At 37.8% G+C, this 23828-nt stretch overlaps 1 protein-coding gene across 7 annotated transcripts in view; it reads right to left on the bottom strand.

Moving 5' to 3' along the window:
* LOC132825461 (rho GTPase-activating protein 17-like) overlaps nucleotides 1-23828 on the bottom strand; it is a 119921-nt gene that overhangs the window by 24136 nt on the left and 71957 nt on the right. For 6 of the 7 annotated variants that reach the window (XM_060840763.1, XM_060840759.1, XM_060840758.1 and 3 more), the window contains 12 exons: nucleotides 23586-23662; nucleotides 19663-19774; nucleotides 19317-19393; nucleotides 18718-18835; nucleotides 14114-14182; nucleotides 13876-13957; nucleotides 13311-13438; nucleotides 12114-12225; nucleotides 10720-10801; nucleotides 10498-10578; nucleotides 4355-4468; nucleotides 1305-1396 (listed from right to left, as the gene is read on the bottom strand). In XM_060840763.1, coding sequence (XP_060696746.1) covers nucleotides 1305-1396; nucleotides 4355-4468; nucleotides 10498-10578; nucleotides 10720-10801; nucleotides 12114-12225; nucleotides 13311-13438; nucleotides 13876-13957; nucleotides 14114-14182; nucleotides 18718-18835; nucleotides 19317-19393; nucleotides 19663-19774; nucleotides 23586-23662 — 1144 coding nt within the window. The remainder of the gene's footprint in view (nucleotides 1-1304; nucleotides 1397-4354; nucleotides 4469-10497; nucleotides 10579-10719; nucleotides 10802-12113; nucleotides 12226-13310; nucleotides 13439-13875; nucleotides 13958-14113; nucleotides 14183-18717; nucleotides 18836-19316; nucleotides 19394-19662; nucleotides 19775-23585; nucleotides 23663-23828) is intronic. The other variant, XM_060840764.1, reaches the window with a different exon arrangement.

Here is a 23828-nt window from a genome sequence, read left to right as displayed (position 1 = left end):
GCTTTCTTTGGTTTAGCTACGGGGTTGCTCACCTAAACATAATAAACAGAAGCTTATTAAGCAAAAGAAGAAGAAAAACTAAAATAAAGCAAAATATTTCCATATAACAAATTTCAAATGTTGAACCGCACGTCAAAACACATTCCCATTGATCCCAACAGTACTTGTACCAGAAAGAATTCTCTCCTGTCATATCTGTAGGGTTTAATTTAACTGTGGCTTCAATTTTTCCCATCTCCAGAATCTAATAATCTCTTCTTTCTCAGCTTCAAAAAACCCTTTATGGGTTTTAACCTATTTCTTCACTGTTCTAAACAATGTTCCTTCAAATAGAGCAACTGATCTACCTCTGCAAAACTTCCAAACTGAAACTATAGGGCTTTCTTCAAGGTATAGGTGCCTCCCCAAGCCAGAAGAAAAACTTAATTCCAGAAGTCTACTGCACAACTGTTTATTTTGTTCAGTCATAACCCTCATCAAACGAAACAAAAACCCAATATTCTCAAAGAAACCTAATCCTTAAATCGCTATTTCATAAGAAATCACCTGACAACAGATGTATCTAGAAGTTAGTCAGATACACAGACCAAACACAATGCCACTGTTTCACAATCCAAACCCTAAGGTAAATGATGTTGAAATAAAATCAATCAGATACCTGACATCCTTAGATTACTGTGCACAGTTTGATGTCCTTATTTGAACCAGATATAATTGTACTTGAAGCAGTTCAGAGAAGGTTCAATAGACTCATTCTTGGGATAGAGGGCCTAATCTACGCAGAAAAGTTGACCAGATCGGATCTACACTCATTGGAATTCAGAAGAATACGATGTGATCTTATTGAAATATACAATATCCTGGGTGTACTTGACAGGATGGTTACTGGAAAAATGTTTCTTCAGGAGAAGACTAGAACTAGAGGCCATTTTTCAAGAAGATATCTCCCTTTTAGGATGGAGATGAGAAATTTTTGTTCATTAGTACATGGGATTCTCTTCCCACGAGGATGTGGAGGCTGTGGCATTATACTGATTTAAGTCAAAGTCCAACAGATTTTTGATAGACAAACAAGTAGATGATTATAAGGGGCAAACATAAAAGTGGAGCTGGGACTTCAATCAGATAAGCCATGATCGTAATGCATGATGGAACCAGTTTGAAGGGCCTAATGGCCTCCTTCTGCTTCCAAATCCTATATTTCTATAAACTAATGAATTAGTGTGAAGAAATGGTGGAATTACCTTTGCTGATAACTATATTGGCAAACAAATTAGTACAAAAACACAACATTAAGTACCTACCTTCTGGGAAGAACCAGTCCGCATGTTGGATTATCGGCTCAATGATTGTAACTACATGAACTGAGGTAGCTGCTGCCATATCTGCAAGTGCTCTTAGAAGGACAAAAACAGATGCAATTTATAAATGTTCAAATTTGTACAATTTGTTCATGGTGGACATTGCAAAACTGTCAATTACATGAAAAGTGAACTGCAGCTTTTAAGACATGCATCATTCCTTAGAGGGCACAGAAATAAATAAAGTGAGATTTAGTAATCTTATCTAAATTTGTACTACAACCAGTTTACTTTTAAAATAAATTCAGAATTGCTCCTCCAGTCACTAAAATATCAACACCAGCATGCTCAGCTGGACTATTAGCCCAATTGGAACAGCGACTCTACACTGTCAACACAGAAGCACCAACATGACTAAAACAGCTTCAATAAAGCAAATGATCAGAAACCAAATAGCTGTTCCTACATGAGTAATGAGGGTTGTGATTGCATGTCTGATTTGCAGTCACGTGTATATAAGCATACATGGGTTTTCACATCTCACCACTTACACAAGCTAGACTTGCCACTGTGCTCATTCTCCCAAACACTAAAATTTGTAAAACTACGGAAGCGTGTGAAAATACTCCCTTAATATAAAATCCGTGCAGAATATGTTAGTACAGGTGAAAGGGGCTGGGGAAGACTGACAATATGTAAGTGTGAAAAAAATGGAATGAAATCCCTATTTGCCCTTGAGAAGCTTGTTGTGACAGTCTTTGCGAACTGCTTCATGTCGTACAGAATTTTGACCAAGTGACAGAGAAGGAATACTGAAACAATGAAATAACTTCAAGTCAGAATGATGCAAGTTGGATAGAACTTTCAATGGTCATTTCCTAGGGCTAAGATGATTGATCGCTAACATGTGTCATATCTGACTTGTTCTTCTCAGAGGTAGAGGTTGCTGCTTTAGCAAATACATTTGAAGGAGACATGGTGGGTTGCTGCAGAGCATCTTGCAAATGATGCACTGTGACAGTAGTGTGTATCAGTGGTGGAGGAACTAAGGTTTAAGATGGCAGATGTGGGTTAATTTGCTCTGGATGGCTTAGCGCTTCAAGTACCATTGGAACTGCATTAATCCCGAAAAGAGATGATTTCATCATACTCTTGAACTGCACCTTATAAACATGTTTATGGGATTTAGGATGAGTTACTTGTTGCAGAATTCCCAGCTTGTGCAATCATGCATTTGGTTTCTGGTCAATAGTAACCTCAGGAAAGTTGCTGGTGTGATTCAATGAAAGCAATTCAATTAAATGTCAAGGAAGAGATGGTTAGACTTTTTCTGATAGATTGGTCATTGCTTGGCAAATGCATGGTACAAATGTTTCTTACTACTTATGAACCTAAATCTGAATGTTGTACAGCTCTTGCTGCAGGCTGATGCAGTCTGCTTCAGAAGCTGAGCACTTATGAATGGAATCGAACACTGTACAAACATCAAAATGCATTTAGACTTGTAGCTTCGAGGGTAGGAGCTGTTAAGGTAAATGGGCCTCGGATAGTGCTTTGCCTTGGTCGCCCATTTCCTAGGGCTAAGATGATTGACAGCTAACAATTATGTTGGGATAGGATTGATTAATCCAGCAGGCGGAGATTGCCTGATTTCCACCAATTTTAACTTTACTGAGACACCTTGCTGCTACATTCTAAATAGTCTTGGAACCATCCTCTTCTCAACGCTGGAATTCAGTTCATTTTTCCAGGTTGCAAGAGGATCTGGGGCTGACCTTATCCTGGCATAGCCCAACTGAGTTTCAATGATCACCAATGAGTATGTTCCATTTGATGTTGATGACACCCTTACCGCTTGCCTGATAATTCAGAGTGCACTGAAGGAGCGGTATTTGCTAGATGGTATTAGTCCTGCTTTCTGAAAACATATTACCCTTGGCAATGTTCCACATCATTGTGTAAATGCCAAGTATTGTAGCTATTCCAGAACAGTTTGTCTGGCAGCATGATTAATTCTGGAAGGTATATCTTTCAGACTATAACTGGGATGCTGTCAGAGTCCTGAGTCTTTGCTACAATCAGTACCCTCAGCCATCTCTTGATTTCTCATTGAGTGAAAAAAATGGAGGCCTCAGGAGAAAGCTGAGTCATAGCAAGTCAGAGCATAAAATCAGCACTGTTGGCTGAAGATAGTTTGAAATGTTTCAGCTGTGTCTTCTGCACTGATAAGTTGGACTCAGCCATCACGGAGGTTATGGATACTTATATAACCACCTCCTCCCAATAGTATTTAATTGTCCACCATTATCCAAGACCAGATATGGCTCAACTGTAGAGTTTTGATCCAACTGTTCAGTTGTGGAATCATTTTGCCCAGCCTTAACCCCAATTATTTTTTAGTGACCTTTATTATCAGCACAACTATCCAGATAGGATCGATAGGTTTGTAACTTCTACAATCAAATACCCTCTAAGCTCTCACAGAAGATTAGCTACTTGGGTAAGGTACCAGAAAGCAATCAGTGTCGGGGAAACAGTATGCCAGCAAGAAGACAGTGTGTTGAGGAGAGAATTTTGGTATATGGTAGAATGAAAAGCAAAATCGCATTTCATTGGAAAGCATAAAGTAATTGCAGCAAAAATAAATTTGAACATGTAATCTCTTCAATATGATTATTTACTGCATAGTATTCATTCACTATATGCTGTACTTTAAAACTGTAAAAATTGATCATACATTCATGGTGTGGAGAGACAATATAGTTAAAGAACATACAGTTGAGTCTAGAATGGAAGAAAGAGTATGTATTGAAATCACATTTTAAAATAAAAACTATATACAATCCAGGATTAATCTTGCAACATAATGAGATCAATTATTACATATGTTAAGATTGGTTCCATCAATATACTAACTCAATTTTGCTACAGCTGGATTCCTGTTGTGCCCTATGCTTAACAGGCTCTTTTTTTCATTAACCCGCATAAAAACATTATTACAAAAAAATATAGGTGGCTAGTACCTGACCATAATAAAAACAGCAAGCTCTTACCCTTCATTCTTAGCCCACAGTAGATTGGGCCCCAACACAATTGCAATGTTGCTGGGAGTCATTTTGTTGACATCACTGTGTTGCGCCAGCTTTGAGAGAAATTTTATAAGATACCTGTTAAGAGAAGACAACAATTTAGCTTCACCTCTGAAAACATCTCCATTTAATATGAATCCTCAACTCGATAAACACGGATTTGTCACATAAAAGAACATAGGATCTGGAGCATAAGTAGGCCATTACACCCTTCATATCTACTCCATCATTCATTATGATCATGGCTGATTTCGTTAAAGTCCCAACTCCACTTTCTTGTTCACCACTGAAAAAGACACATGTATGTGAAGAAGAATGGAAGGTAAATAGTGGTAGGAAATTTGGTAGTTAACGTAAGCTGTATCTGTGGCTATAGACATGATTTCAGGATAGTATATTACCTCTCAAGTAAAGGCCATGGATGTCTCAAAGTGGCTGTAGGATGTTCTTTTTGGGGGAAGGGTAAAGAGCCAGAGGTCATTACCAACACTAGCACCGATAGTGTAAGTAGGAGATGGATGAGATCATGGAAAGAGTCCTTATGACACTAGGCAAGAGACTGAAAAACAGCACCTCCAACGCTGTAATTTCAGGATTAATCAAGATTACGATGTATTGTTGATAATGGCAATAAGGAGAATAGGTGAATGAACACATGGCTGAGACAATGGTGCATGGGAAGACTTCAGATTTCTGGACATTGAGATGGATTCATGGGCATGTATAAGGAAAAAACATTACAGTTGAGCAGGATGGGAATGATATTCTCATAGGGTGATTTGCTACTTCAGTTGGGGATAGTTTAAAAACGCTTATCACAACAATGTGAAACTAAGAGGGAATTCTGATAGAATTAAAATAAAGCTGGCTGTAGGAAGCCTAAAGCAGTTGTTAAGTGAAAATTTAAAACAGCACAACTAAACCCCAGAACAAATCAGGAATCAAGGATCAGTATTAAAAAGTTAGAATTAAAAGCACTGCATCTAAATGCATTCAGCATTTGCAAGATCGGTTTGAGACACTCTTGCAGAGCAACATGTTGAGGAACCAACTAGTGCACAGGCTATTTGAGGTTTAATTTTATGCAATGAGAAAGGGCTAATTAATAATCTTGTCGTAAGACCTTGAGTACACTGACTACAGTATGACAGAATTTTCCATTAAGTTTGAAAAAGGTATAGTTCAATCTCAAAGCAGGGTCTCACATGTAAACAAGATCAATTATAAAGTCATGGTGGCAGATTGGAAAAAAATACATCAGTAGGTTTGAAAGTGAATAAGTAACAATGAGTATTTAAAGAATTTAGACTTAGTTTTCAAAAGCAACGTACATTCCTTTCACGGCAAAAATATCCAACAGGAAAAGGGAGTATTCCATTGTTAACAGGGAAGCTAAAGATAGCAGCGGATCAAAGGAGGCAGCTCACAGAACTGACAAAAAATTGTTGTAAAGCCCGACTGGGGAAATTTAAGAGGTCAGCAGGAGAGGACTAAGAAATTGATAGGAGAATAGAATATGACTGTCCAAGTGTAATAACAAAAGCAGATTGTATGAGCTTCTATTGCTATGTTTAAAGTAAGAGATAAACAAATATAAATGTGGGTCCAATATAGGCAAAGACAAGAGGATTTATAATGGGAATGAGATATGGTAGTGAAACTAAACAAGCACGCGTGTCTTATCTACACAAATGAAGACTCAAGAAGTTGCCATGAAATAAGTAAGGTCCAAGTGCCTCGACATTCTATGTAATGGAGAGAAATTAATAGTACAAGACTTGAGTACTGCTGAGAAAAAAAGGTGAAGTTTTTCATCTTACACATATTTGGATAATTCCCGTGAATACCAATAAAAGAGGAAGACCAACCCCATTCTCATCTAAGCATGTTAAATCAGTTGGATAACAGCAGAGGCTCAGCATTCACATCTTCTGGGTACCCATATCTGTCTCAACAGTAACCGCACTTTCATATTACTGATCACTGATCAAATCAATACGCCATATCGCAAGAGATGTGACTGTCTCCTGACAACAAAATATCGAGTTAACATTGCCCCATCCCTTGCATGTTGCAGAATGGGCAGCTTGGTCTCCAGATTTCTGAGTCAAAGCTGCTTGAGCTGCAAATGCTTATTGCAGATGTTTCCCAGATCACACCAGCATCCAATAGTGTTCACATGCTACATCCACGACAGATGTCAATTTTAATGGGTTTTAATTAATTACTTAATTATATTATTTTCGTTTATCATATGTTGATTAGTTTTATGTACAAGCTAGTTTGCTGTTATATTCTATTGTGTTTGTTTTACATTTTTTCTACTTGTTCTTAAAAAATCTGACCAATCTTTTGACCTATGACTATATTCTGCGTATCTGTAGTGTTGCTCCATTTGATACTCTCTTTAACTTCCTCACTGAACCACCAATGATGTATCCTTTTCAAAGAATCTTTCCTGACTCTGCCATCACATTTCTGCTTTGCATTCTTGTAACTAGCTTTCCAATTCAACTGTATTTGTAGACTCCTAACAATCTGAATTGAGGTTTAAAATCATTCTCTTAGACCCACAATCCTTTGCCTTAAAGTGATTGAAAAATTCTATCATGCTTTATGATCGCTGTCACCTACAGCTGCTTTTATATAAGGTTAGTGATTAACTTTTGTTTCATTGCTCACTAATAAGTCTAGAATAGGTTGCTCTCGATATCTCTACAATACAGGTCTTTCTGCTATAATGTTAGCGCAAATTCGCTATAACACGATTACATCACCAACACGAAGCGCTGTTTCGAAAGCACAATTTCTTTCATAATGCAGGGCTGCACAAGAATGCAACCATTGCAATATAGGACTACTGATATAGTGCCCTGGGGAAGTGCCCTAAATATATTCAATGAACCCATTTCCCAGGCTACCTTTGATTATTGGATTCAATCGATCAACATATAAACTCACCTATGATTTTGAGGTACCTTTCTTAGATGCCCTTGTCCTACAATGTAACTACTATAAAAACAAAATAACTTCCACAAGTAAACTTCTTCCTTTCCAATTTCTTATCTCTGCTCAAACTGGTTCACTATTTTTCCCTTTTGAGGCAAAGTCATTTGTCACCACTGTACTAATTACACCCTTTAGCAACAAAGCTATCCCACCTATTTCCTCCATTTCCTTTTAATAGGTGTGATAAAGATAGCTATAAAGATATTCTTAACTTCATAACTCTTATGTTCTTCTTACTGCCTTGTAAAAGTTTACTCACCTAAAAAAAGAGTTGTGCAATGACAACTGTATTTAAGAAAACACAAACAGTGACCATTCTCAAGCAAAGCATCAACCAAAGTAGAACAAGGAAGTCAACTTAAATTAAGTGCAGTCAAAAAAATGCCTAATGGATTGACAGAGGGGTTGTGCTAATAATTATTTCCATTGAAATTAACTGGGGAGAAGCAATGTTATTCCCATAGAAACAAAAAACGAAAGGGCAAGTAGTCATCATGGCAAGGGTGAGTTCCAAATCATATACTGCCCATCAGAATTAATGCCTCTCAGAACTTTAGTAATACTGCTACGTCAACCATCCACACTATTCCAGGGATATAGACTTGAGAGACAGGAGACAGGAATGAACAGTCTCACCACTGAAAAATGCCTAAAATGAGGCTTCCATAAACAGGGAAGAAGTCACAACCCTAAAACAGGACACTGTGCCCAACCAGCAATACTTGCTAAACAGGCACAAGGATGACACAGAACAGACCGCAAGGGATCTTTAATCAATCGGGATACAATACAAAATGCATAGATACTAAAGCAGCCGAAAAGAAAACATGCTCCTGTTATGAGCCTAGATATTGTAGTTATGGATAAGTCAGATCCTGGAGAGTAATCTCTGGCTTATCAAACAATAAGCTTGATTGATTCTATTCATGTACCATGGTGGTCAGTCACTGATCTTAATATAAATATCAGAAAGAAAGATTCAACAGAATGGGCAGCTTGGTTTCCAGATTTCCGAGTCAAAGCTGCTTGAGCTGCAAATGCTTATTGCAGATGTTTCCCAGATCACACTGGCATCCAAAAGTGTTCACATCCTACTTCCACGACAGATGCCAGTTTTAATGGGTTTTAATTAATTACTTAATTATATTATTTTCTTTTATAATTTGTCGACTAGTTTTATGTACAAGCTTTATGGACAGTTTATGACTGTACAGACTAGTTTTATGTACAAGTTTTATCAACAATGCTATTACAGATACCCAAACCTCAGTGACAGGTGACCCATTACAACTTTAAAACACATTGTTCAGCTGGCACAACTGTAATCAGTTTCTTTTTGGCAAATTTTGCTCAATGTTATTTTCTTTCATTCATGTCTCTTCCCCATACCTTGAACAAATCACTAATGTAACTTACTTATCCCTTAACATGTGATCCTTAAAGTCAGATTTTGAAAATCTTGTTAGGTATCTTCCTCTGTCAAGACATCAATAGCCTTTTGGCACTGGACCTTTTCTCTAAGCCATTCAGAATTTTTTTTTGACCTAGTTATTTTGGAAACTGCTAAACTAACAGCACATCTGCTGTTACAGACTTTTGCTTTCAATGAAATCTGCAGAATTGTCACGCTCCTTCTGGATGTTTCTGACAGTGCGCGTTGCTGGACTTCAACAGCAGTTTTTTAAATCCCCTCTCTTCTATCCTTTTTCCTAACACACTGAACTATTTACCCCAAAAGTTTTAAAGACTTAATTAACAGAGACAAACAAGTCATGTACCTAGACATCCTAGTACCACTGTCTGAACATATTGAAAATGAACTAAAATCCATATTCTCCTTTTTCTTCATACACACAAAATAGATATAACAATTAAAGGATATATCATTCCTCCAATTTAGAGATACATCATTCCTCTATTTTAGAACCCAAGCTCCTACACAAGAATAACACATTAAGAACCTTCAACAAACCTCCAAATCAAAACTGCTGCAAATTCATTCTTTTCCAATGATGTGGCGGACTGACTGGCTAATTTTACCATACTTCTCTCTGTCATTTATTTTAATGAACAATATTAGCTGGGCGTCAACCTAGCCTTTTCCATGGATGTACTTACACTTTCTTTTTTCATTTGAATGGGAGTGGCATTGTGGGGGAGCAATGCTCTTCCCCAATTCATTTCTGTGAAAATAATTATGAGGATAAATCCTTCATCATTCTGTCACAGACTCCTTTGACATAAAAATGGACCCTTCAATCCAAGCCGAACGTAATCCCAAACTAAACTAGTCCCACTAGCTTGTGCCTGGCCCATATCCCTCAAAACCTTTCCTATTCGTGTACTTATTCAAATGTCTTTTAAATGTTGTAAGTATACCCACATCCACCACTTCCTCAGGAAGTCCATTCCACACAAAGTACCTGCTGTGTAAAAAATGTGCCCGTTTTTAAAAAAGATTCTCTCCCATCACCTTCAAAAAGTGTCCTCTAGTCTTGAAATCCTCCATCCTAGGGAAAAGACAATTATTATTAACTCTACCAATGTCCCTCATTAGATTTAATTCTAACAATGTTGAGTTGAAATTAAGTTGAATACTGCCTACGCAGTGTGTGGCTGAACACCTGAAGGCCAGAGCAGATTGGGTAGCAGGTTCTCTTCGCTGCAAGACTTTCATCTATACATTGGGATTTTGCACAATGACAGATTCCATGTCTATCGGCCAGTACGTTTTTAGAGCTAAATTCCACAACTTTCTATGGAAGAATTTTAAAGAAAACATGAATTTCTAGAATGCTTCGTGCCCTCAAGAATATCCCAAAACTAGTTACAGCTAATGAAGCATAGTTATTACTGTAATTTAACAAACTTACAACCTCTAGTTTGCTAGTCCATCACCATACTTTTGTAACTGCATTGTATGAAAAAATCTGATGTCAGAATTTTTTTAAAAAATGGAAACCATCTGGTTGTGGAAAACAGAACTTTAAAAAAAATTAGAAGAATGTTTTCTTTCATTCTTGATTAATACCAGCATTCAAGTCTCATTTGTGCCACATCACTTCCATAGGATATATCTGAAGATTGAGGACACGTACCTGAAGTTGGAGTTGTTTGACTTTGGCATTTTGCTACAAGTTAGCCAGAGGGCTTGTAACTTCTTGTCCATGTCTGGTACGCTGCGATAGAATTGAACTAAAAGTTAATTAGTAGGCATTGGGAAATTGCCGGTTCAACTTATGCACATTTGATTTACTTAAACGTAACATTGTATGATACACAAGTATAATAGGGTGCAATGTAATGCACTTAATCCCGACCTTGCAGCCTGGACCCATTCATCATAAAGCTGGTATGTCATTAAAGGTTCTGGTAGCTCTCTCAGATATGATTTCAAGGCACCTAAAGACAAAGAAACAACAAGTTGACATAAGGAGGTAGTCTCCAGGCACTTCAGAATTTGGCAATGATTTATTATGTGAGCTAGAATCTTTTCAATACACACAAGCATACCATAACAAGTATAGAAAAACAATAAAATGTGGTTCAGGACTCGAGTAGGGACATTAATCACTGTTACTTCAATGCTGGTCTCTTATCAAAGCTTGTTAACTTATCCAAGAATATGATTCGACTGATACCAGTTGCCTTTCAGTATTTCTTTCTTCATGGTGGTAATCTAGTGAAGACTTGACAGTACACAGTTCAGCCAGCCCCATCTGTGAAAGAATTTCTTTCTGAAACGCATTTCAATGTTGCAATCTACTGGTATAGTTGCCTTCCCAATCGATGGCTGTAGTCATCGTCTCGAAAACAGTCATTCTAACTTGTTTGCTCTTCAACAAGTTATTTCTCTCCACCATCTCATTTCTGCTCTAACTCCAAGAGACTAATTCTGTAGAAAATTAAAACTCACTTATTTAAACACTGAGGTTAAGCACTTCATTCCATTCGAAAAATACTAGAGTCCATTGCAGCACATTTCAAGTATGCCCACCATTAACATCACAGGAGGCCACTAAAATCAGACACTTGACTGGATCAGCCACATAAACACTGTAGCAATAAATATTAGTCATAAGCAGGATATTCTCTGACAAATAATTGACTTCTTGCTTCCCCCAAAACTATTACATTATCTACAAGGTACGGGCCAGAAATAGTAGTGACAGAGTTCCTTCCTCATTTGCCTGAGAGGGTGCAGGTCCAACAACATTTAAGAAGCTCAATACCATCCATGGGAAGAACATTATATTGACTGGAACAATATCCATTGTATTTAAAATTCATTCCCTCCATAAATGGTACAGCAACGGTAGATGTGCACCATCTACAAAATGCAATGCAATAACTCACGAAGATTGCTTTCAACATCACTTCCAAACCAATGACCTTTACCAAGGAACTATCACGTGCCTTGGAATCTGCTTCCAAATGACACACTATCCCGACTTGAAAACACACTGCTGCTCAAAGATGCCCCGGGTCAAAACCCTGAAATGCCTGAAGGAATTACATTGAGAACGCATGCCACAAGTACTCCAGCGGTTTCAATTAACAATTTGCCACCACATTCTCAAAGGTTTTTAAGTGGGGGCCTTGCCACTGATACCCAATCCACGAACACATTTTTAAAAGTGTTTAAATTCTGATAAAATTATAAACAACCCGATTGAAATCCAAAATGCTTTGGCTTTCATCCAAAAAAAATTACCTGCAACAGCATGTTGATCAGAATAGAATTCGTCCAGCTGTGAGGCAGAGCAGTCCAATGCAGCTTTTAGCTTTTTCAATTTAGAAGCTCCTGCAGCAATTCGGAACAGCCCCTGAATTACAACAGGAACACAACCATTACACATGATGAAGGAGAGAGAAAATATGAAGAAGTTTAAAAGAAGGAATGCGTATAATGCACATCAGGTGAATTTTATAAATCAAAACAGGCCAGATACAATAAGTTGAGAGAAAGTGAAAAAGAAAATAAGACCAACCAGGAGAGAAGGAGAAAATAAGGAAGCTGTAAGACTTCTTCCAGCATATGAATAATTAGTAGCAGTATGAGGAATGGTAGCTTGTATTAGTGACAAAGATAGTGAAATACGCTTGGAGGAACAGAGCATGGCTATCATTCATTACTTTCTATTGGCATTTACGAAGGGTCAGGACACTGATAAAATATTTGTATATTAAAATTACTTCAGACCCTGGTGTTCACAAATGACTATTTTTCACGAGGATAATACTCCACTCCTAAAGTACAAAACCATAAGGCGTCATAGTCAAGTCTAATGTTTTTTCTCCTATATGTTGATCCTATATGTCTGTCATCGTTGGGATACTGAGGCTGGATGCAATGTTACAATAAGCTATCTTGACTAAGACCATCCAAAGCCCCAGAGATCTGAATCCCCAAAATGTTGTATACAAGTATACTAATCATTTACATTCCAAGTTATATTCCAGAACCTTAATATACATTATATTTTATGCACAGATTTGCATTCAAACAGCAGCAGTCGTGTACATCGAGCATCCAGAGCTGAATGAACAACAACTCAATGAAAAAAAATCTGCTTGTCGATAGCATCAGATTATTGAAACTGTTACCTCTACCTTCATATTTTATTCGGCATTCAGTGTAAAAGTCTGCATTGTAAATTTAATCAGCTCCTTGAACAGGTCCCAGGGTAAAACTTAACTGGAACTAGAAAAAAAATCAAGCATATAGAGGGAAGTTGCTAACGTATCTCTGGCAGTTTCTTGTTTCTTTTACAGGCAGGAAAATGTAGTGGATCAGCCATGATTAATTTTAAAAAAAAGAGGTGAGGTGACGGAACTGGCACTTTGCTTAAAATGGAAAGGAGTATTGATTAGTATGCATGTAAATGAATATTTTAATCAAAGACCTCACCTCCTCTTTCATCCCTGTTTCCAACAGCATCATTACACATGCCTCGATAGGAAGTGCTATCTCACGACCACTACGCTTGAGATGTTCATCTAATGCAGTTCCAAATGCAGGTTTCTCTGTCCATGTATCTAAGAAAGATCAATGGGAAAGAAATAGATTTACCAATTAACAAAATAAGACTGACAGCTCCACAATAAAGCTTTTGTTGCAATAACAGTCAACTGAATGATTTTAGTTTCAATTTAATATGGCCTCGCGACTATTTATTAAAATGCAAATAATTTGAATAATCCAACATGTTACAGAAACCACTTATGGAAAGTTCCATTATTCTCTGTGGATAAGCAAGAATTTATCAACACCTTTTAATGTTTGTCATTAATTGACAATGAAAGAGAAAATAATGATGATGGTGTATTGATCAGAAAAAACAAACACTGGCTCAATACTAAGTTGAAAAATTGCAAAGAAAGTGTCAGAGTAAAAGATTGCAGAGGAGAGGGAAGGAAGTAAAATGATTGATGTCATATAGGCATAATGAAACTAAATGCTGCTAATACTGTACCTTGCTGGTTTTGGATTGTAGGAAGAACCCCCTCTAGGACTTTTAACGATTTCCTATGGTAATCTGCTTGTGCTTCTAATAACTGAGAACAGAACCCAAATTGTCATCAAAAATTCTATTTGCATAAGTAGTAACCTTAAGACTATGAAATATAATTCTTGTAATCTCAACAAAAAGCTTAAAGCTTCAGGAGAAAGATCCAAGTACATATGAGTCAGTGCTAATGTAAAACACTCACCGTTACAAAATATTTTGCATAATCACTTTCTTTGGAATTGAAGTTGTACATATCAGCTGCAAGTTGATCCTGTAAATAGAAGTGCCTCATTTTAGAATCCCAAACACACGTAACATCAGAGGTAATGCACAGTACTGACTGACAGAGATTACAAATTTGTTTCACCAAATTAACAGTTAATAAAAGAACAGTAAGAAGATTATTGAAGAAGAAAACAAAGAATCGCAGGTGCTGAAGATCTAAACAAAAGAAATCAATTTGTGGGGAAAAGTCGGGTCTGGCAGCATCTGTGAAGAGAAAGCAAACTTAATGTTTCAAGTTCAATGACCCTTCTTCAGAACTCAAGAAGAGGTGCCAGAGGACTGTTAACAGCCATTATTAAAAAAAGGGATAGATCAAGAAATCACAAGACGGTCAACCTCAGCGATGGGGAAGTTATTAGAAAGAATTCTGAAGGACAAAATATATCTGCATCAGGGGAGACAAAGATTAATCAGGGATAATCAGCATGGATTTGTTAAGGGAAGGCTACGTACGACAACTTTGAACAAATCTTTTGAGGAGATAACAGGAGTTGTGAACTTGGAAATGCATTTGACGTGGTCTACACAGACTTTAGTAAGGCTTTTGATAAGGTCACTGATGACAGACTGGCCAAGAAAGAAAGAGTGCATAGGATTGAAGGCAATGTGGCTAATTGGATCCAAAACCACCCGGGAGTTGGGAAGCAGGGAATAATTGTGCAGGGATGTTTCTGTGACTGAAAGTCTTTTTTCAGTGGGATTCTACAGGCCTTGCTGATGGGGCCATTGATGTTAATGATTTGGACTTAAATGTAGGGTTAGGATCATGATGTTCACACTGATATGAAAAGCGGTACTGTGGTAAGAGTAATAGAAGGACACCCATAAACTGCATGAGGATATCACAGATTGCTCAGGTTGCAGAGTAAGGGTAATGAACTTCAATGATGCTAAGTGAGAGGCAATGCATTTGGGAGGGCTAACAAGACAAAGGATTATGCTCCAAATGGTAGCATCTAGGAAACGACTGAAGATCAGAGGGAGCATGGTGTTTGCATCCACAGATTCCTGAAGGTAGCAAGGTCGGTAAGATAATGTGACTCAGAAGGCATATAAGGTTCTGTCTTTGATAGCTGAGGCAGCAAATACAAGAACAGAGGAAGTTGATGGAACTGTAGAAAATGCTGTGTAGGTCACAAAAGGAGTACTGTGTGCAGTTCCGATCATATTATGATGAGGATGTGATTGCACTTGGGTGGGTACCGGAGAGCTTTGTCAGGACATTGCCTGGGCTTAAAGGAAAGATTGGATAGGCTGGGAAAATTTAACTTGGAGTAGCAAAGATCGAGAGATGACCTGATTATGATGTACAAGATTATAAGTGTCATAGGTAGAATGGATAAGAAGGCACCTTTGTAAAATAGTAGAGGGTCAATAACTGGGGATATGGATTGAAGACAAGAGGCAAAAGCGAAGAGGAAAATTAAGAAGAAATGCCTTTCATGCAGAAGGTGGTAGGAATCTAGAACTTGCTGCCTGAATGGATGGATGAGTCAGAAACTCGTGTAACATTACTTCAACGAGCTGTGAAGTGGGATCAATGCATTCAGTGCTTTGATACCCAATAAAGACAAGAAGAATGGCCTCTTTCTGGGCTGTAAGCATCTACAAGTCTAAACCAGGGTTTTCTGGGATTTCTCTCTCCAGAATTCCCCTGTGTCAGTAAAAATTGTGGCATTTGAGTCTTGCATTCCAACCTTGACTCAAGGAAAAGTTGGTAGCGCGCTCAGGCACTAAGAAGTCAGTTTAAAAATTGAACAGGTGTCAAATCTCAATGTAAAGTTCTTAAATTAAAACATGGATTTTCAAAAAGAAAAAGCCACAATTGATTCAGAAAGTGATGAACCTCACTGCCAGCAAGCTTTATAACTCCACCAAAATTCAATCATATTCATCATATTCTTTGTTCTCCAGAAAAATAGATTTGATTGAGACATAAGTATATTAAGTAAGCAAACCAAAGATTAATATAGAAGTTACCATGGAAACTCCATCCCATATACAGGTCATTCTGCTATAACATGCATTTTGTTAATGCAAATTCGTTGTAATGCAATTGACAAATTGGGAGACTTGCTAAAACTTTTAAAATGTGTTGGCTACAACACTATTACATCACCAACAGTAATCACAGTTTATAAAGTGCGATTTTTGTATAATACGGGGTGGCACAAGAGCACAACCATCGTGTCAGAGAACTACTTGTAACAGGAAAAGGGTAGACCTAGAAGGGGACATAGAGATGACACACATATGCTATTAAGTAAATTAGTGCTCAGCACAGACAACATAGCGTATAAACAATAGTTTAGTCATACAAAATAAAGCCTAGAAAGACTAATGGCAACATCACATCAGGATGTGAAAGTAAAGTGTTTAAAATATACTGAAACTATCCAGTTAATAAGAATGGCAAAGATTCATATAATATATCATTAGAAAGCAGAATAAAACAATGCTCAAAGACAGAAAAGCAAAGCATCTTTATTGATAAACCTTGAATGAATATTTTATTCTTTAATCTTAAAAGAATCAGCAATGAAAGGATTATGAAAAAAAAACTAGATACAAGCTCATAACTTCATAAAGGAATAATGTTAAATGACACAGACTTTCATGAAAGTGGGAGGACCACATAGAGGGTTGGCACCTACATAAGCAAAGGAGGAGGAGTCAAGACAAGACTAAAAACAACCCCCTTCCATGAAAATTTCAGAAGCATTAGAAGCTTTCAGACATGACTTCCCAAAAGGTATTTTGTTCCATGCAGAGAAGATATCTTACTCACTCAGGTTTTTAACATAAAACACTAAATGTTGAAGAATTGTATATTCTTTGACATTCTATTCTTAGACATTCCTCAATATTTGGAAGTATTTTCAAAGTTATTAATAACACCTGTTACGACATGGCGATGAACCCCTCTGTTAATTGAACTAAACACCCAGCAAAGCTCACTCGCCTTGTAATCTGTTAAAATGAGTGACAAAGAACTCCCAAATTCCACTTTTAAAGAAAATAATATCAATTTATTTTTCAATTCTAAAAGTGAACATTAAACAGCAACTATTAACAACTCTTTGGCCCCCCTTTTTTCTTAACTGCTTATTACCGGCTTTCAACTCTGTAGCAATATACTGTTCCAATAAAACACTTGTTAAAATTACATAACTTAATTTCAAAACCATACAGCAGCTGTCACCTTCGGTGCCTTTCTTCTTCTAAATGACGATCTCCCTGGGTTGTCTTTTGTTCTTTTTACTGTGAAGATGTTTCATATGAAAAGGTACCTTTGATGTGTCTTCAGTCTCTTTCTCTCTCTCTCAATGGCAGTTGCTCTATCTGATTTTCAAAATGCCTATCTTTTTTATATCCCCAACACTAGATCATCTCACTGGTTTGATGTTGACAAAACAATAAATTCAAACTTGATTGGGTTTTAGCATCCTGGAGCATTAAACTGATTGGTTAAATTCGAATTGTTATCAAAACAGCAACCAATTCATATCTATTTCACAGCTAAATGTTACATAGTTTCAATTTTCCAGTACACTCAGACTGCTCTTGTAAAGTCTCTGTGCAGAACAGCATTCACTCTCTCAAAGGTAGTATATAACTTCAACTTCATAACACATCAAACTGGATTCTAATTGAATTGTATTACAAACTAATTAAGGTAGATTGTTGTATAATTGCACAGTTTTGAATTACTTGTTACTTTGGTTAGACCCTTATCATGTGATTCTTACACCTAAAGTGTTATTCCAGCCATTTGGTTTGTCTCTAGCACCATCCCACCTTTGACTTTTTGTAAATTAACGTTTCGGGCATAAGCCCTTCTTCAGGCTTATGCCCGAAACGTCAATTCTCCTGCTCCTTGGATGCTGCATGACCTGCTGAGCTTTTCCAGCAACACATTTTTCATCTCTGATCTCCAGCATCTGCAGTCCTCACTTTCTCCTTTTTTGAAATTATCCTTCTTCCTTAATTAAATGGATCATAGGTCATCCCTTCACTTGCTATTCAGTCAGTGACACTTTACACACGCCATCTGACGCTTTTGACCACCTGCAAAGACTTGTCATTCAGCCTGTTGACACCCCACTCACACCATTTGTGCTATCTTTTAACACTCCTAATTACGTGGAATTATCTTGCAATTAACTCTCCACCTATATATTCTGTGCCTGTGTGCTTTCCTCCACATCAGTTGATGAAGGAGCAGTGTTCTGAAAGCTTGTGACTTCGAATAAACCTTTTTGACTATAGCCTGGTATCACTGTTTCCGTGCTGTACATCCCTATGACTCTATAACGTGACTTCTGACTTGTAACTTAAAATCATGAAACTTCTGCACTCTTTGCACCATTGTAACTTCCAAACAAATTACCAACTAGGAAGGCACAAGAGATCAAATAGAAAAACATTTCCCACAAATTGTACCAAAACCTTGATAAAACAAATATCCATTACTGAAATACAGACTATGATTTCTCCATTCAAATTACCATATAAACATACCTTACACAGCTCCACTTTATTTCCAGCTTCATCCATTTCCTCCCTCAGTGAGTCAACTTTTGCTGCTACCGCTGGGAAATTGCCTCCTGAAAATGCAGCTTTGTTTGCTTGATTATACCTAAAACAAACCACAGGCAATTAATCTTCAAATCAGATGCATTTCCTCAAGCCCCAACACAGGTTCCAATCAAAAAGTTCCAACAAACACCAGATGCAAACCTGTTTCCAATTCCTCAGAGCCTTAAACTCAAACTAGTCTGAGCACTCAGAAGCAAAACCACATCCAATCTAACTTCACTATGGTCAACACTTCAGCTTGCAGAAATTCTCTCAAATGCTTTTATGGTTTATCAATAATTTGGTCCTGACTTTGGTTTGATTAATCATTCATTACTGTGAGTGATTAAGTTCATGGTGTCACCGATGGCTTTTGTTTTGTTACTGTTCAGATTACTGGCTAGTGTGAAAGGTGAAAAACAGATTACGGGTGCTAATGAACAACTTGAAAGCTATAAAATTCCTCTCATCTAAAAATGTTATTTCTGGTTATAGATTTGAAAGTATCACATTAAATTCTGTTACAATGTAGAAACTCTTACCGCATTTTTGCCGAGTCCCAGTCTAGTACTAATTTAGCCAATTGCTTCCTCTGTTTTTGAATGTTAGGAATCTCCATCTTTTAAGAATGAACAAAAGTAATAATCAGTAAACAGGTAGTTATTACTATTCCACAGAGTGTTCTTCTTTGGTCTCCTAAATGAGCAGCAGATAAAGCAAGTGATTCTCAACCTGAAAATTTGATAAATTCCTGAAGTTGGCATGTCATCAACAAGTGAAGGATTACGCTGAAATTGAGCAGTCTACAGACAAGTAACAGAAACTAAACTTTTTACAAAACATTTGTGTGAAAGTTTGAAAGGGGGAAGCAACGAGAGGTTTACTCACTTCTGCCAAGTTATTGAATGGCTCAAGGATCTCTCTCTCAATTTGAGATTCATAGGAGGCAAGCTCAAACGCCAGCTTATGTTCTGCTTCACTACATGTTTCCAGCAATTTCCTGAAACCAAACCAAGCACGATCATGGATACAAAGTAATAATGATATCCCTCAGGATAATGATAAAGATTCTTTCTGGACAAGTGCTTGCGTAAGAACTTGCTAACATAAATTAAACTGGGATAATGTTTTATTGGGTTCATCCCAACACAATTTGATAAAGCTAACATTGCAGAATTCAAAAAGGAAATTCTCAAATCAGAAAACTTTGAATGATTCACAATGGTGCATCCAGAAAGGTAGTGATCTTCTCTTCCAGCTCTATTTTGCCATTTCTTTGCTAGTTTCGGCTGGCTTGCCCAGTCTTATTCAGAGTTGCTGTTACCATGATCTATTTCAGAAATTAACTCTTTCTCAAAAATGGTTTATTCCTTTTTGGGTTGTCTTATTTGAGGTTTCCCTCTCAACTCATTTGCTAGTTGCCCCTTGCCTGACTCCTAACTTCATCTGCTTTGATTTTTGACAGCTTGCTGCACCACCGTTTTCCTCCACCTTGCCCATCGATGAACCTTCTTTGTTAATGATTTTTTCACTGGGGAGCTTTGTGAGGTGAGAGCTGTTGATCACCTATGCAGTAATCGTGTTCACTGTTCTGCCCTCGTGCTCATGATTTCCAGTTGGTTGTAGGTAACTGGCAGCATCATGGACAGGCTTTGTAGGGGTGGCCTGCCCCACCACATCAATTTCACACTGTTGTGCTTGAAATCCTTTTCTAATTGTTTCGTGCTTGCAAAGGCTTAGAATTGGCCATTACATGACTGAATTAGCTGTTCGTCCAAAAGAATTCTAGGCTGTTCTGTGTAGCCCAAGTAGCTGTGTAAGTATCACCCAATTGAAATATAGGACAATGGTGGAGGCTGGCTCCCTTGGTATTCACCTTCAAGATCAGCTTGACTTACTGTTTGCAGTCCAAATCCTGATCAGGTCTTTGATCTCAGTCCTGTTTGTAGCCAATTCAAGTACTTGGTGAAGGGAAGTAAGCATATCCACGGCAAAAATATGAGAGTTCTAGAGATTGCAACAAAACCCTGTTGTGACAACAGTGTAAACGAGGGCACCATTGAGAAGACCAACCATGGTGCCTGTGTCCTGTTCCCCCTACTCCTTAGATAGGGTAGTGATAGTAGGGGGTTTCAACCTCCCCAACATCAATTGGGGTAGTCATTGTTTGAAAGGTCTGAAGAAAGCAGATTCTAAAACGCACCCAGGAGAGCTTTTTAAGCCAGTATGTAGAAGGCTCTACAAGAGAAAGGGCAGTTCTGGATTTCATTTTAGGTCACAAAGCTGGGCAAATGGTTGAAGTATCAGCATTTTGCAGACCATGATTATAACTTTGTCAGATTCAAGACTGTTATGGAAAAGCATAAAGCTGGGCCTGAAATCCAAGTTCTCAAATTGTGAAAGGTTGATTTTAATAAGATTAGTTAGGACTTGGCCAGAGTAGACTGGGAGCAGATCCTTTCAGGCAACTCTGACTCAGAACATTGAAATGCATTCAAGAAGGAAATGGGAGTGTGCAGAGCCAACATGTTACAATAAAGACAAAGGGTGGGGCTATCCAATACTGTGAAGGCTGGATATCAACTGATAAGATAACATTGGATTAAGAGAAAAAGGAAGCTTACCTCGGATCCCGAGGTCTCAAAACAGAAAAGGAGTACAGAGCATGCAAGAGGGAACTTAAATAGAAATTAGGAAAGCTAAAGAGGATATGAGGCCAGGTAAAATAAAAGAAAATCCCAAGTTGTTTTACAGATACATCAAGGGTTTAAAAAATAATTACAAGGGAACCAGAAGGCCCTTTAAGGACCACAGTGGTAATTTATGCATGGAAGAAGAACATGTAGGTAGGATCTAAATTAATATTTTGGGTCGGTGCTCATGAGTGAGATGGGTATTACGGTGATAGAAATCAGGGACAAGGTCTGTAATATAATTAAAGAAATTAGCACAGACAGAAAGGAAGTTCTGAGTGGTCTGGCAGACTTAAAAGTAGATAAATCTCCAGGGTCGGATGAATTGCATCTAAAGTTGTTGAGTGAGGCAACAAGAGAGGTACCAGAAGGTTGGAGGACAATCAATATGGTTCTGTTATTCATCAAGGGAGCAAGACATAAACCAGGAAACTTCAGGCCACTCAGTCTAAGCTCAGTGGTGAGGAAGCAAATAAAAGCAACTCTGAGGGACAGAATTATTCTGTACTTGGAGAGGTAGGGATTAATCAAGAACAGTCAGCACGGTTTTGTTAAGGGAAGATCATGTCTGATCAACTTGTTAGAATTTTTTTGATAAGTGACCAGGTGTGTAGATGAGGGCAATGATTTTGATGTATTCTACTTGGACACCAGCACTTTCAATTAAGGCCAAATGAGAAACTGCAAGCAAAGGAAAGAGCCCATGGATCAAAGGAAATTTGGCAAATCAGATCCAAAGTTGGCTGAGCAGCATGTGATGGATGATGGGTATGTTTCCAACCAGAAATCTGTGTCTAGTGGGTAGTATAGGGGTCAGTAATAGGGTCCTTGCTATTTGTGGTTTATATAAATAATTTAGACCTGAAAGTAGGAGGCTTGATCAATAAGTTTCCACATGACATACACATTATGGGGGGGGTGGGGAGAGGCATTTGGTGAGGAGGATAGCCTCAGACTGCAAGATGATATAACAAGCTAGTCAAATGGGTTGATCTGTGGCAAACAGAATTCAAAATGAATAAATTTGAATTGATGCAAGACAAACAAGGTAAGGGAATACTTGAATAGTAAGAGCCTGGGAAGCACTGAGGATCAGCAGAACCTTGGTGTGCATGTCCACCAGTGCCTTAAGCTAAAATGGTTTATAAAGTTATACTTATCTTTATTAGACAAGGCATAGAGTTTAAGAGAAGGGAGGTTATGCTGGAACTGCATAAGGTGGTTAGGTCACAGCAACAGTATTCTGTGCAGTTCTGGAATCCACATTATAGGAGGGATGTGATTGCATTGGAGAAGGTCTAGAGGAGATTTACCACAATGTTACCTGGGCTGAAGTGGTTTAATTATTAAGAGACATTGGATCGGCTGGGGTTATTTTTCTGAGAGCAGGAAGAAATGTTTCCCCTTGATGGAGGGATCAATCTCCAGGAGGCGCAGATTTAAGCTAAGGGGCAGAGGGTCAGAAGTGATGTGAAGAAAAACATTTTTACCCAGAGTTGGTAGGAATCTGGAACTTCAAGGGTGGTAGAGACAGAAACCTCTGTTAGATTTAAGTAGTATTTTGATGTGCATACAAGGCTATGAGCCAAGTGCTGGAAAATGGGTATGGAATAATTAGGTGGTTGTGTTTGGCAGTGAACACGATGCCTGAGGTTACCTGTGAACAATATATCTAATCAACAAACAGAATATGCAGGAGAGAGAAGTGTCTTTAGGAAAAAATAACTTAAAAAAACAACCTATTAGCCCTTTGTGTGAAAGGACTGAAGTAAAATACTAATTAAATGCCACAGGCTACACCAGATCACTGCACTTATAGCAAAAAAGCACTCAGCAGTATCAAACTCCCCCAGTAGTAACCACCACCAGCTTAAAAACACTGGAATACATATCTGATCAAACAGCATCCTGAACCACAAACAATACCTCATTCTTTTGTTGGCGACGTGCAATGCATTCTGTATCGAAGTCCTGAAATGTCAGTCTGTCCTTTCTCTTTAGACACTGATTGATCTTGTTTTACGACAGTAATTTATACGTCTTCCTCTTTATTTAAAGTCTCAACAATTTGCTATACCATATCCAACAAAGCAGCTCCATCATGGTTACATTACTTACGTAATGAGAGAGTCATCCCCTATTAAAGCAATTCCTTCCTGCATGCTTTGGGAGAGAGCCATCAATGGTAACTTTTTCTGTTAATGATTAAAAAAAATTCAAATCAAGGAGATAGAACATTTGGAATCAAATGCTTTGACAGTTTTAATGTTTGTCAAATCAGTGCCAACATCACACTGTAGTCATTCCACAAGTGATTGCTTTCACAATGATTGGAGTAAAACCATCAAAAGATTTTGATCT

This window comes from Hemiscyllium ocellatum, chromosome 20, assembly GCF_020745735.1.
Source record: "Hemiscyllium ocellatum isolate sHemOce1 chromosome 20, sHemOce1.pat.X.cur, whole genome shotgun sequence".
Taxonomy (NCBI): domain Eukaryota; kingdom Metazoa; phylum Chordata; class Chondrichthyes; order Orectolobiformes; family Hemiscylliidae; genus Hemiscyllium; species Hemiscyllium ocellatum.
This window is presented reverse-complemented; position numbering and strand designations above follow the sequence as displayed.